Source organism: Triplophysa rosa, linkage group LG25, assembly GCF_024868665.1.
Source record: "Triplophysa rosa linkage group LG25, Trosa_1v2, whole genome shotgun sequence".
In the NCBI taxonomy this organism is placed as follows: domain Eukaryota; kingdom Metazoa; phylum Chordata; class Actinopteri; order Cypriniformes; family Nemacheilidae; genus Triplophysa; species Triplophysa rosa.
The window spans coordinates 6,599,254-6,612,674 of NC_079914.1; the positions used below are offsets into that span (position 1 = coordinate 6,599,254).

Below are 13,421 nucleotides of genomic sequence, written 5' to 3' on the forward strand. Positions count from 1 at the left end.
AGTGGGAGGTTTGTTCAATAAAATTCCAAATGTACCCTAACTGTTGATTACTTGAAAATTATACTGACTGTCATTTGCATCGACAAATTAGGAAAACCAGAGAAAGATATCATTTGCATAATAATTTGGAACCCAGTGTATATCTAAATGATCGTTTTTGTGGACATATACTTCATACTTCTATCCACTACTTTTTAAGACCTACAATACAGAAACAAAAAATATAAACATAACAATCAGAATAAGTATGTTCAAGCAGAAAATAAGTTTACAATTTATTATATTTATCCATGCAGGGAATTCACAGTAATGTCATATTTTTATTATAAAATAAGATCTATTTAACACTATCAAGTTTAGATTCACTTATTCAAACTTTTTATTATCTTTTTATTATTATCTTCGTCACCAGCTTCTCACCTGAAGATGTTTGCCTTGAGATGCTTATTGACTTTGATTTATTGACTCATTTACTTGATTTATTGGCGTATTGACTGATTTGATTGTCATCAAAAACATTTTATTAAGTAAAATTTTTGAGATGTAACAATTATATTTATTTTATTTAATGTAATTGTTTAATTTAAATTTACTTATGTAATAAATGAGCAAACACCTTAGATAAAAAGTTTTGTAATGTCAAACATTTTCTTCAAGTGACCCTAAACTGATGAACAGTATGTTAAATACTTGTTACGTTTGCCAAATCCACATTTTCATATATCTTCATTGATATTTCACATCAAATGTATATGGGAAATTAAATTAATACATAATTGTTTTCTTCAAAATTATTTAAGTATTATAAATGTAGTTTTGAAAACTACAAGCGGCACTTTTATTCTTATTTTGATGACTTAATCCATATTTAACTAGGTTAGTAGATCAACTCTCAGTTTGCATAAAAACACGTCTAGACCGCTGTCAATCAGAACACATGCGGTCAGTCACTAAAAGAGGAGTGTCACGCGCGCAGTATGACTGGAGGACGCCCTGTCACGTGACTTTGCACGTCATCAGTGTAATGGCAGCCTCCTCTGCACGCTAACACAAGGAACGGCGGAGTTTGAACAAAAGTTCACGTGTAAACTCGCTTTTTGAAGGTAACTAACGGATTGTTTGATGTCAGTCGTTCATGTTATGTGCTCCATGCTGAGAAATAAGAGTGGATTGGGGTTTTGCACACCGTGACACTCTAGTTGTCGCTTGCATAACATGCGTTTGTTTTGCTTTGTATCGTCGTATAAAACAACCTCTTTTCCTTGATAGGAAAGAAACATTTGAATGCAGAATGATATTTAAGAAAAACCTTAAAAACCTTTGTTTGTAGCACATTAATGATACTTAAGTGTTAGAAAGGACCTTATTTGAAATTAACAATGGGGGGAGTGCCACATCTACCAGCAGCTGAACACTTCATTCAGAAATTTAAAGTATTTTTGTAATATAACTTAAATGTATGTGTCGACACGTCGTGATGCTTTTAATTGTCGCGGATATTCTGTTTATGAGTAACCGCGGGATATAATTGAGTGGATGAAGATTGTTTATATTGTTGCACTGTGGAACTGCTGTAACCAATCAGCTGTCGGTATGATAATTCCATTGATGTGATTGGCTGGTGCAACCCTTGCCTGTGGTCAGTGGCACGCTTGATAACAAAAGATGTCAAATACAGCATTGAATTACCCGAATGAATAAAACACAATCGTCAAAATTCATTATTATTTCTCAAGATAAAATATATAGTCTAAATTAAGCTGTTTTTTGTTAATTATTTGTAAAATATATATATATATCATTAATGACGTTTAAGAGTTGAAAACGTACATAATAATAATATATAATAAAATAATAAATGCAATATACAATAATATAAAATATGTTTGCATCAACTACACTAGCAAATAGTGACTTTAGCAGAAGAGATCTTATATCAAAGTCATTGTAGATAGGCCTCTGATAATATAGGCTAGTCTAGTGAATCTTTAACTATGGGATGGTTACAGTAATCCATTTGATGGACTGTGCAAAGTAAAGGTTGACAATCTTGTATCTATCTGACTTTGAGCTCCACAGTTAGATCACAGGTTCAACGAGAGAATATGGCTACAGGTAGGCTTACTCTTTATGTTTTCGTTATAATAATAAAAATATTAAGATCAGTAAACATCAGTAACTTGTTAAATGTAACTAGACTGATTATCAATAGAATGATTGTAAGGGAATTACATTTATAATACTGCTTTTCATAGTCGTTTTTTTACAACACGTGAACTGCAAAATGATTTTTATTTGTTACACTCATACAGTAAATGCTGTTATGGGTAATACAGTGGTATGTTACTGCAGCTCCCATATTTGTGTGTTTAAATGTTCTGAATGTCAACTGAGTGCCTCTTGTTTTTCTAGCCTTCCATACACTGAATTGCTTTACAATGTGTGCTAATTACTACTGTAACGTGCTGCTGTACACTGAGCTTTCTCTCTCTGTCTCTACAGACGCCGCTATGTCCCCAAAGATCACAGTGGAGTTGCTCAGACAGCTCCGGCAGGCTATGAGGAATGGCAAGTACATCACAGAGCCCATCCAAGCTTACATCGTCCCATCAGGAGATGCACACCAGGTAACATCTGCATGCACTGAAACCACTTTTCTGAGTATATTGGACACTTAAGGAAGGAAGAAAATCTCTCCAGTCGCTTTAAATGTTTTTATAATGAAAGCATTAAAGGGAGCTCGATGCTAACATCTTGCCGTGATGTAAGTGGTCGCCATGGTGTTGCTATGTGCTACTGCTGTTCTTCAGTGGTATGGTCTGCAAACATGCGACTGGTGCTCTACATACATGTGACCGGTGCTCTGCAGACATGCGATCTGTTCAATGCGAACTGCGCTCTGCATACATTAGGGCTGGTCGCTATATATCGCGATTCACGCTAATTATACATGTCTAATTCGATTCTGTGTTTTATGCACAGCTCTTCTAAATCGATCTAAAATCACTACAAGATTGAGTCGTTTATAACGTGCCTTTGAAAAAGCAACGCTTGTCAAACATCATCACTATAAATATACTTTATTATCATGAAAATACCTGAAAAGGTTTGAAGAACAGCGATAGAATACGACCATTGGCATTTCCTGGAACTAATCGTTCTTCTTCTGTTTCCAATATTCAGAGTTTCTGCGCAAGAGCGCCCTCTGGCTTTCGAATGTGGCAGCATTTAATTCATTGAGAAACTGAGGGCATAAGAATCGCACGATATATCGCCCAGCCCTAGCATACATGCGACCTGTCTTCTGCCAGCATGTGAAATGCACACTGTAAACACTGTGCTCTGCAAACACAACCAGTGTTCTGCATATGCATGCGACCTGTGTCCTGCAAACTTGCAAAACATGTGACCTGTGGTCTGCATACTTGTTTTGTGCAAGTGGTGCTCTGCAGACATGCGACCGGTGCTCTCATACATGCGGTCTGTTTTCCACTAAAACGCAACTGATGCTCTCATACATGCAACCTGTTCTTAGCTAAAATGCGACCTGTGCCCTGCTAAAATGCGACAGGTGCTTTCATACATGCGATGGGTGTTTTGATAACATGCGACCTGTGCTCTGCTAGCCTGCGATGGGTGCTTTGCTAACAAGCCACAGTTGCTGTCATACATGCAACCTGTGCTTTGCTGACATGCAACGGGTGCTTTCATACATGCAACCTGTGCTCTGCTAACATGCGATGGGTGTTTTGATTACATGCGACCTGTGCTCTGCTAACCTGCGATGGGTGTTTTGCTAACATGTGACCTGTGCTTTGCTAACATGCCACAGTTGCTGTTACACATGCAACCTGTGCTCTGCTAACATGCGACAGGTGCTTTCATACATGCGAACTGTGCTCTGCTAATATCCGATGGGTGCTTTGCTAACATGCAACCTGTGCTTTGCTAACATGCAACGGGTGCTTTCATGCATGCAGCCTGTGCTCTGCAATTATGCAACGGGTCATTTCATACATGCAACCTGTGCTATGCTAACATGCGACATGTGCTTTCATACATGCAACCTGTGCTCTGCTAAAATGTAACTGGTGCTCTGCTAACATGCGACCTGTGCTCTGCAAACATGTAACTGGTGCTCTGCGAACATGCGACCTGTGCTCTGTTAACATGCCACAGTTGCTGTCATACATGCAACCTGTGCTCTACTAGCATGCGACAGGTGCTCTTATACATGTGACTGGGGGTCTGCTAACATACGACCTGTGCTCTGCAAACATGTAACTGGTGCTCTGCGAACATGCGACAGGTGCTTTCATACATGCAATGGGTGTTTTGATAACATGCGACCTGTGCTCTGCTAGCATGCGATAGGTGCTTTGCTAACATGCCACAGTTGCTGTCATACATGCACCTGTGCTTTGCTAACATGCAACGGGTGCTTTCATACATGCAACCTGTGCTCTGCTAACATGCGATGGGTGTTTTGATTACATGTAGACATATGCCCGGTTAACCGAAAATATATATCACGTGATTTATGCACAACTTGTGAGTGAAGTACGGTAAAATGCTGCTGCATCCGAAAGCCAGAGGGCGCTCTCGTGTAGAAACTCCAAATACTCACTGCAGAAGAAGACCATAACACACGTAATAGTAGGAAATGCCTAAGGACATGTTTTTATCACCGATCCTCAAGCCTCCTCAGGTATTTTCATGATAATAAAGTATATTTATAATGATCATGTTTGACGGGTGTTGCTTTTTCAAATGCACGTTATAAGTAGGGTTGGGAATCGAAAATCAATTCCAATTTGTAATCGGAATCGAAAGGAATAGGAATCGGATACTTGAGATTAAAATTTGAATTCCTCTTATCAATTCCTGTGTGCATATTTTCAGAAAAGTACATGCGTTGCATGATCTGCTGATATCTCAATAAAAGCCCTTATGAAAATTATCGATATTTTTTACTATAGTAAGCATAGTTTAGCTATAGAATTTGCATTAAAGCACAGGAATCACAAATTAACCATAGTTGCATTATAGTAACTGCAGTTTAACCATGATGTAGTTCAACTATGATAATACAAATAGTAAAAAATCAGAAAAGGTGTGTTTCTATGTGTACATATACACAAAACGGTGCTCATAAATATTTAAATATATTTTGCAAACATGTCAACATGGATTAAAGTTCTCCATCGCTACAACAGATTACCGTTAATTGCAGCGAGTCTACGACGGATTTCCGTCAATTGCAGTCGTTACATTTCCGTGAAATGCTTGCAGTATTTGACCAATCACTACGCACTGGTGAACTGGCCAATCATAGCACACCTCGCTTTTCAGAGCGATGAGCTTTGTAAAAAATCAGCGCGTTTCAGAGAGGCGGGCCAAAGAGGAGATACAAACATGCACGGTATGTGGTGTATACACATTGCGTTACATCTAAACCAAACAATACTATTACTTTTAGCCATGCAATATGACTCCTTTAAAACAGTTTATTGGCTTGTGCAAAATAAATTATATTATATATATATAAATTATTAGTGAAAATATGTCATTTTCCTTTGTGCAGTCATTTATCCTAAATATATACTTGAAACTTTAGCATTAAAAACATACACATTGTGGCTTAATTTCCTTTGTTGTTGTCTGTTCTTGTGATAAAATTTGTGAATTCTACAGAAGACCATTGTCGGGAACATGAAACAATTGGGTGAGTGTGAGGGATTTATATAAATAGTTATTTTAATATATTTAACATTTTGTTTGGAAAAAATGAAAACAAATATGAGAAGTGCCCTTTTTTCCACTTGAGCCCATGCCCCTCAAAATGTCTGTGCACGTCCCTGCTGTAGCTAGTGAAACACTGAAATGGGTGTCAGGTGTAGCCAAGCTTCAGGAATATGGTTTCACAGCCAAAAGGCAGAAAAAGTGAAAAGCACTCTGGAGACAAATACAAACAACATTTTTGGTCTTTAGTGGTCCTTTTATTTTGTTCTTTTTTTCTGTTAATTATTAAGAGTTTCAGAAAACATTGTTTGGTCTTATAAGATAAATTAAAAAATGCATTGAAAAGTTATAGATGGTTGATTATTTGTCTAGGTAAGTATCATTTTTTCATAGATTAAACATAGCTTTTAAAATACGCAAACTGGCAATACTATGTAAAGTGGTTCAAAACATCTCCCTTTAAAACGCTACTGGTTAAAGGAATATGACTTGGCCTGAAAAAAAATCAGTGAGAAGAATTTTTTTCACTTTAATCCATGAGTCAATAAGCAGGCTAAATGACCATACAGGTGGATGTCTAAATGTTTTACTTCAACTGTGGAATCGATAAGAATCGAAATCGATAAGCAGAATCGGAATCGATAAAATTGAAACGATTCCCAACCCTAGTTATAAGCGACTCAAACTCGCACTGCTTTTAGATCGAGCAGCATTTCTACTGATCCCAGAGCCGTGCTTCACGGACAAGCTACACATCAATAAAATAAACGATACCTTGCATTATCGCAGCCAGCTCGGTTTCAGCAGGATTTGGTGGTAACCGCGGTTAACCGGGCACATGTCTAATTACAGGTGCTGTTATACATGTGACTGGGGGTCTGCAAACATGCCACCTGTGCTCTGTTAACATGCCACAGTTGCTGTCATACATGGAATATATTCTCAGCTAAAATGTGACCGATGCTCTGTGAACATGTGACCCGTGCTCTGCTAACATAAGAGCTTTACAAACGTAGTCGGAAAACCTACAAATAGGCTTCCTTTCAAAAATGTGCACTCATAAACAGCAACCTATGAGTCTTTGTTTCTACAGTATAGACGGTTTTTTTACACATACACATTGCCATGGTTACACGGCTGCCCCAAAGTTAACTTCCAGTCAGTGTCGCTTTATCGGTCTGGTCAGTGGTTAGTAATATTGCGCTGACTACAAAAGCAGTTAAAGTGAGAGTAGACTGAAGCTGAGCTCAGGTTGTTGTGCTTGTCTCAACAATTTGTTGAATGGCTCTGGTAGTGTAACTTGGTCACATTTAAGTTTAGCCCAATAACATTTATTTTCTTCTCCTGGTAACCTAAAATAATACTGGCTAGACACGTTTGTTTATGTTGTTGTTGCCATTGAAACTTGCTATACTAATTTAATTTCTGTTGTGTCCATGAGTACCCCCCACCCTCTCTCTCTCTCGCTCTAATTATGCCCTCTGATTACATGGATCTGTGTGACCTTTGAAACACCCTAACAAGCGTTGCCCTCCATTCTCCTCTGTGGGTGAATTAGAAGTAATGAGTGCTGATTGCTGATCGAAATGATCTCACTCTCTTCTTTCATCTCTTTTTCTCATTGACCTGCTCGGCATCCGTCCGTCCTGCAGAGTGAATACATCGCACCCTGCGACTGCCGTCGTGAGTTCATCTGCGGATTCAACGGCTCAGCAGGTGTGTATGGATTTTCCTTCAGAGCCGAGGTAGCTTCCATATATCCATAAACGGGATATCACCGTTAAATAATTAATATATGAGAGTTGCATCAATTTAATAGCCCTATAAACTGAGTCACAGTGGATTTTTGCCTGCTGTATTGTTGCACTCATGAATGAACAGTCACATTTGCCATTTATTAAAAACCAAGGTTGCTTGTATAAATAAGTATAGATTACAAACTGATGGAAGGCTTGAGCGCTTTCAGCATTGTAACTATGAGGGAATCCAGATCATCTCACCGAATGTCATTCTCTTAAAAAATGGGGAAATAGAGTATCTCGTGACTATAAGAGATCACTACACACGTGATTGACAGCTCAGCACGCCTTTCAAAAATTCCTTTTAAGATATTCTGTTAGGATGTGTGTTATATTGAACGATTGTGTGTATGTGTGTTTATTATTGTAGGTACAGCTATTGTCACAGAACAGCATGCTGCTTTGTGGACAGATGGGCGATATTTCCTGCAGGCCAGCCAGCAGATGGACAATAACTGGACTCTGATGAAAATGGGTACAGTTCATGTTGACATCATTTTATGATGTGTGGTTGCTTGGTCATCACATTTGTTATCGCATTGCTTTATTACATACAAGTCAGTGTATTGCAAGAAGCCCTTTGGCCAAGGTGCTGCTTTTATAGAGCATTCTGTATCTTTTTTTTTGAGACACTTCATGGTGATTATTAGTCACAGTAATTTATCTTGTGTTGTCTGTATTTAGGATTGAAGGAAACACCAACACAGGAGGACTGGCTCATCAGCGTTCTGCCGGAAAACTCCAAAGTTGGAGTTGATCCCTGGATCATTGCTGCTGGTCAGGAATTAAATATAATGATAATAATAAATATAATAAAAAATGTATTCATTATATATATAATGATTATTATTATTATTATTAATAATAATGTATAGTTAACCATTATTATTTATAATTATTATACATAAAAGTATTATAAAATAAAATTAATACAATATTATTAACTAATAAAAACAATTAAAAATAAATAGTAGAATGAAATAAAACTATGTATTATAATATAAAATGCATTATGTAAAGATTGGTTGCATTATGTACTATATGGTATAATATTATTATTCATACTCATCTACATAAATACGTTTTCTGTGTGTTCCTGTAGCTCGCAGGTCGTTTTGAATCAAAATGGTCAATAATGTTGATTTTTGACTGTCAAACACGTGAGATGCATGTTTCTGTTTGTTGTAGACCAGTGGAAGAACATGGCCAAGGCTCTGAGCGGCGCCGGTCACTCGTTGGTTGCCGTGCAGGACAACCTGATCGATGCCATCTGGGAGGACCGGCCACCCAGACCCAGCACCAAACTCATCGCCCTCGGCCTCAAATACACAGGTGAGCACATCTGACAAAAACAAGCAGAATGACAGCCGTTGGCAAGTTGGGATGAAAAGAAACTATTGATATGATCAAAGCGATAGTTCTTTATATCTGTAAGCATCTGCCCTAAATGACGTTGAAAAGAATAAATTAAGCAAACAAATAACTGGATAAATGGGGTACACTGTATTTTGCATTTATCGAAAAAGCTTAGCGTGTATTAACTTATATGTTAATTTGTTAATGTAAATATGTTGCCCATTGTTTGTCTTTTTAGGTCTCTCCTGGCAAGATAAAATTTTGTCTTTGAGAGGGAAAATGGCAGAAAGGAAGATTTCCTGGTTTGTGGTCACAGCCCTGGATGAGATTGCGTGTATGTGACGGTAGCACATGATTGTGTGTGTGTGTGCGCGTGTGCGCGCCGACCCTTGTTTCCCCTCCACTGTCCTATTGACCCCAGTTAAAGAGCTCTTGTATCAGATTAGCTTGTGTGTTGATGATAATAATTATTGATGTAATTGGATAAGGGAGAAGTCGTGTGTGTCTGTACTCTGTTTGCCATATCTAGCAGTGACACATTTCTAAAAAAGTTTTCCCAAATATAGTAAAACTCCTCGAAACTGACTTGTGAGGTCCTTACACGTGACATAAATAAACAGAAAGATATCTTCGTGTAAAGGTGTAAACAATAGTAAATTTCTCTCACTCTTTTCACAGGGCTTTTTAACCTGCGTGGGTCAGATATCGAGTACAACCCCGTATTCTTTGCTTACGCTGTCATCGGCATGAGCAGCATAAAGTAAACAATATTTCTGACTCTAGTTTGAAAATTCTCACTGTGTTTAAAGACTGTCTGAGCGCATGTCTGTTTTTGACCTGTGTACATAGACTGTTCGTGGACAGCAAGCGTTTACTGGAGCCTGCGGTCCGAGCGCATTTGGAACTGGACAGCCAGAGCAAACCGGAGCTGACCGTTCAGTGTTTTCCGTATGAGTCCGTCTACACAGAACTGCAGGCGGTTTGTGCCGCGCTGACGCCCAAAGAGAAGATCTGGATATGTGACAAGGCCAGTTGTGCCCTTACACAGGTCATACCAAAGGTGAGTCTATCAACATTCTTCATCTTAAATAATGATTTCTCAGTCTGCGGATGTCATCGAGGCCATTTGGGTGGGGCTTAATAACATTAACCAATAACATAATAGTCTGCTTAACACAACCCAGTGAAATCCTGATGAATAAAATGAAGTCCAGTCTTGGTGTTATTTTGTATTGGATATTTAGTTTCTCTTGTGTTAGATTACAAAAGTCTGTGTATTGATTTGCTCGGCTCAATACCTTATACTTTTCAAATAAGTATTATTCGTAGGTATTAAATAGTATTAATTGTATATGATCAATGTCCAGGTTCACAGGTCTGCGATCCCGTACACACCTTTTTGTCTGGCAAAAGCCGTCAAGAACCCCACAGAGATCCAGGGCATGAAGATGGCGCATGTGAGTCCACGCCGACCCCCACACGTCATTTCAGAATTATTGCCCAAATGATCTGCTTTTCCAATTTACCGCAATGTTTTTCTCACAGATCAAAGATGCCGTGGCCCTGTGTGAACTATTCGCCTGGCTGGAGGAAGAGGTATGTATGTAGTAAACGGAGACGCGGATTGTGATTGAAACGTTTTCATTTCGGGAAGTTTGCTGAAGCTTCCGTAGTTTACATGTAAAATATCCTTTTCGAATGAACAATGAAGAAGATCAGAAGTACAGTCTTTCTGTGTTTGATAGATTCCAAAAGGTACAGTTACAGAGATATCGGTGGCAGATAAAGCAGAAGAATTACGGAGGTAAGTGAAACTTCCTGCATTTTTGTACCACAAAACGAGTTCATTGTTCCCCACACAATGACTTAATTATGTTTTTAAAGTGTTACATAACCATCATCATGTTGTGGGATCTTAGTGCCATAGTTGTTGTTGTGTTAGTTTGTAGTACCACCAGCAGGTGATCTGTGGAACTGCAGCCATCGTTCAATAAAACATTTCATTGATTTTTCCCCCCATCTAGTCAACAGAAAGAATTTGTCGGATTAAGTTTTCCAACCATTTCCAGTGTAGGACCAAATGGGGCCATCATACACTACAGGTATAATGCAACAGTAATTGAAATACGTAATTAAACCGGATGAAAGATTCTTTTCATCTAACCAGGCAACTCTCTGTGTTGTATCTGACAGGCCTCTCCCAGAAACCAACAGGACTCTTTCTCTTAATGAGCTGTACCTTATCGACTCTGGAGCGCAGTACCTGTACGCACACAAATACTGCAATCTAAACACTTCTGAAACGTTTTTATCACTAAAAGTTTTTATCTTTGGTTTCTAGAGATGGCACCACAGATGTGACCCGCACGGTGCATTTCGGGAATCCGTCTGACTATGAGAAAGTACGCTTTATTGTCTAGGATCATTGTTTTGTTGGTAACGCTTTACAACAAGGTTGTATTTGTTAACATTTGTAAATGCATAGTTTTTCATGTTAGAAATGTATTAGTAAATGCTGAAATAAAATGAACAAATGCTGTAGAAGTATTGTTCATTGTTAGTTCATGTTAGCAAATGTGCACAAATACAACCTTATTGTTAAGTGTTACCATTTCATTTTTGGAAATGCCGAACTCTCCTGCAAGAGAAGGATCCATTTGTGTTCACACAGTCTTCAAAGTATCTCAGCCCACAATGCTCATGGTTCTGTCCTCCACAGGAATGCTTTACATATGTGCTAAAGGGGCACATCGCTGTCAGTGCCGCAGTTTTTCCCAATGGAACTAAAGGTAATGTATTGAGCTATACCTCTAAAGAAATGCCCAAATCTTAAACACTGCTGTAAAGTAAATGCTACCGAAATATTGATATTAGTATGGAGATTAAGTAGTTTTTGTTGTCTTGTACACAGGTCACCTATTGGATTCGTTTGCACGTGCGGCGCTCTGGGAGTCTGGATTGGACTATCTGCACGGTACAGGACACGGTGTCGGATGTTTCCTTAATGTGCACGAGGGTCCTTGTGGTATTAGCTACAAAACATTCGCAGATGAACCGCTGGAGGCCGGCATGATCGTCAGCGATGGTACAAAAACACATTCAATTTCAACTTCATTGTAGTAATCGTACTAGTATTATTGTATATGGATAACGGGTAGACTGAATAATAATTGGCATGTTTTCAGAGCCCGGGTATTATGAAGATGGATCCTTTGGGATTCGGCTGGAAAACGTGGTCCTGGTTATTCCTATAAAAACCAAAGTAATGCAGCAAACACCTCCACAATACGTTCATACTTTTGCCTATGTAATCACCTTCTTAATACGGTTTATTTTTTTCCACTTAGTACCTTTAACAAATCCAGTATGTGTATAATAAACTCACGTGACTCCAGTCATAGCAGTGCCTTAAAGTAATAGAGCAGTCTCCAACGCACGTTCACGAGAGCACACGGTGCACACATATGGTGCTGACGTTAGCTATTTCCTGTAGCACAAAATGTTTGTTTCTTTGATGCTACGTGCACGCTACTGCCTAGTGGTGGGTAAACCATAATTTAGTGCACCTGCAAGACTAATGTTTGAAATTTCATCCTGTAGCACTTTACAATAAAGGTTGTATTTGTTAACGCATTAGCTAACATGAACTAATACTGAACAACAGCATATTAATCTTAGTTTGTTCATTTCAGCATTGACACCAATACAGTTAAATGCAAAACGAATAAATGAGTGTATTGTTTGGCATTAACAAGGATTAATTAAGGCTGAAAAACTATATTGCTCATTGTTAGTTAATGCGTTTACTGTTGTTAATAAATAGAACCTCATTGTAAAGTGTTACCATGTATCTTTTTGTCTTCTAGTATAATTACAGGAACAGAGGTAGCTTGACCTTTGAACCGCTGACTCTGGTCCCTATTCAGCTGAAGTTGATCAACACAGACCTGCTCACACAGAAAGAGGTTAGAGCAGACAAACAACATGTTCGTGACAAACATTTATTGAGAAAGATGTCCTGCACTTATAAACATAAAATAAACTCGAGATAGCGATTATCTCATGATAATAGAGCTGTTAAAGTTAACTAGACCAAAATGAGCACTACACTGAACAGATGTATTTATGATCTTTGATCTACATAACCTTTTAAAGCAAAGAATGATCTATAAAATTGTTGTTGATCATATACATTTGTCATCCCGCAGCGTGATTGGGTGAACGATTACCACAGGAAATGCCGGGAAACGGTTGGGGCGGAGCTACAGCGGCAGGGCAGGAAGGAGGCTCTGGATTGGCTGATGCGGGAAACTCAGCCGTTTGTCTGAAACGCTTTTTCAACGCTTTTTCTAAAATGAAAACAGTCGTCGTTGTGATGATGGCAAGTGGTTTTTGTCATTCTCTCAGTTTTGGTCACTTTCTGCTGCTCTGTTGGAACCGTTTCACTTTCTGCTTCTTTTGTAAAGCACACTCCATCGGCTCTTTTATGATTATTAAACCATGTAAAAAAGTGCTGTCTGTTGT

The 13,421-nt window shown here is 38.5% G+C and overlaps 1 protein-coding gene across 3 annotated transcripts; it reads left to right on the plus strand.

Annotated features, from left to right (window-relative positions):
* Positions 1-1,001: 1,001 nt before the first annotated feature.
* On the plus strand, positions 1,002-13,417 carry xpnpep1 (X-prolyl aminopeptidase (aminopeptidase P) 1, soluble). Of its 3 annotated transcripts, none has more exons than XM_057326100.1 (20): positions 1,002-1,103; positions 2,503-2,627; positions 7,395-7,458; positions 7,912-8,016; positions 8,226-8,318; positions 8,730-8,873; positions 9,136-9,231; positions 9,576-9,657; positions 9,747-9,957; positions 10,265-10,354; positions 10,443-10,493; positions 10,643-10,701; positions 10,922-10,999; positions 11,091-11,162; positions 11,239-11,299; positions 11,617-11,686; positions 11,809-11,982; positions 12,083-12,159; positions 12,764-12,862; positions 13,106-13,416. In XM_057326100.1, exons 2-20 carry the CDS (start codon positions 2,511-2,513, stop codon positions 13,223-13,225), a joined length of 1,863 nt encoding a protein of 620 aa, XP_057182083.1. In that variant the 5' UTR covers positions 1,002-1,103; positions 2,503-2,510; the 3' UTR covers positions 13,226-13,416. The 3 variants fall into 3 exon arrangements, with proteins under 3 accessions (XP_057182083.1, XP_057182082.1, XP_057182081.1); XM_057326099.1 differs by having other exon boundaries at positions 1,018-2,115; positions 13,106-13,417; XM_057326098.1 differs by lacking the exon at positions 1,002-1,103 and having other exon boundaries at positions 2,149-2,627.
* Positions 13,418-13,421: the final 4 nt, after the last annotated feature.

What these genes read in the sequence shown, in the direction of transcription:
- xpnpep1 (XM_057326098.1), top strand. Translation starts at nt 2,439, where the DNA reads ATGTGTGCTAATTACTACTGTAACGTGCTGCTGTACACTGAGCTTTCT. An exon ending in CGGATTCAACGGCTCAGCAG is followed by an intron (nt 7,459 to 7,911) that starts GTGTGTATGGAT and finishes TTATTATTGTAG; the next exon opens with GTACAGCTATTGTCACAGAA. An exon ending in AAAGCAGAAGAATTACGGAG is followed by an intron (nt 10,702 to 10,921) that starts GTAAGTGAAACT and finishes CCCCCCATCTAG; the next exon opens with TCAACAGAAAGAATTTGTCG.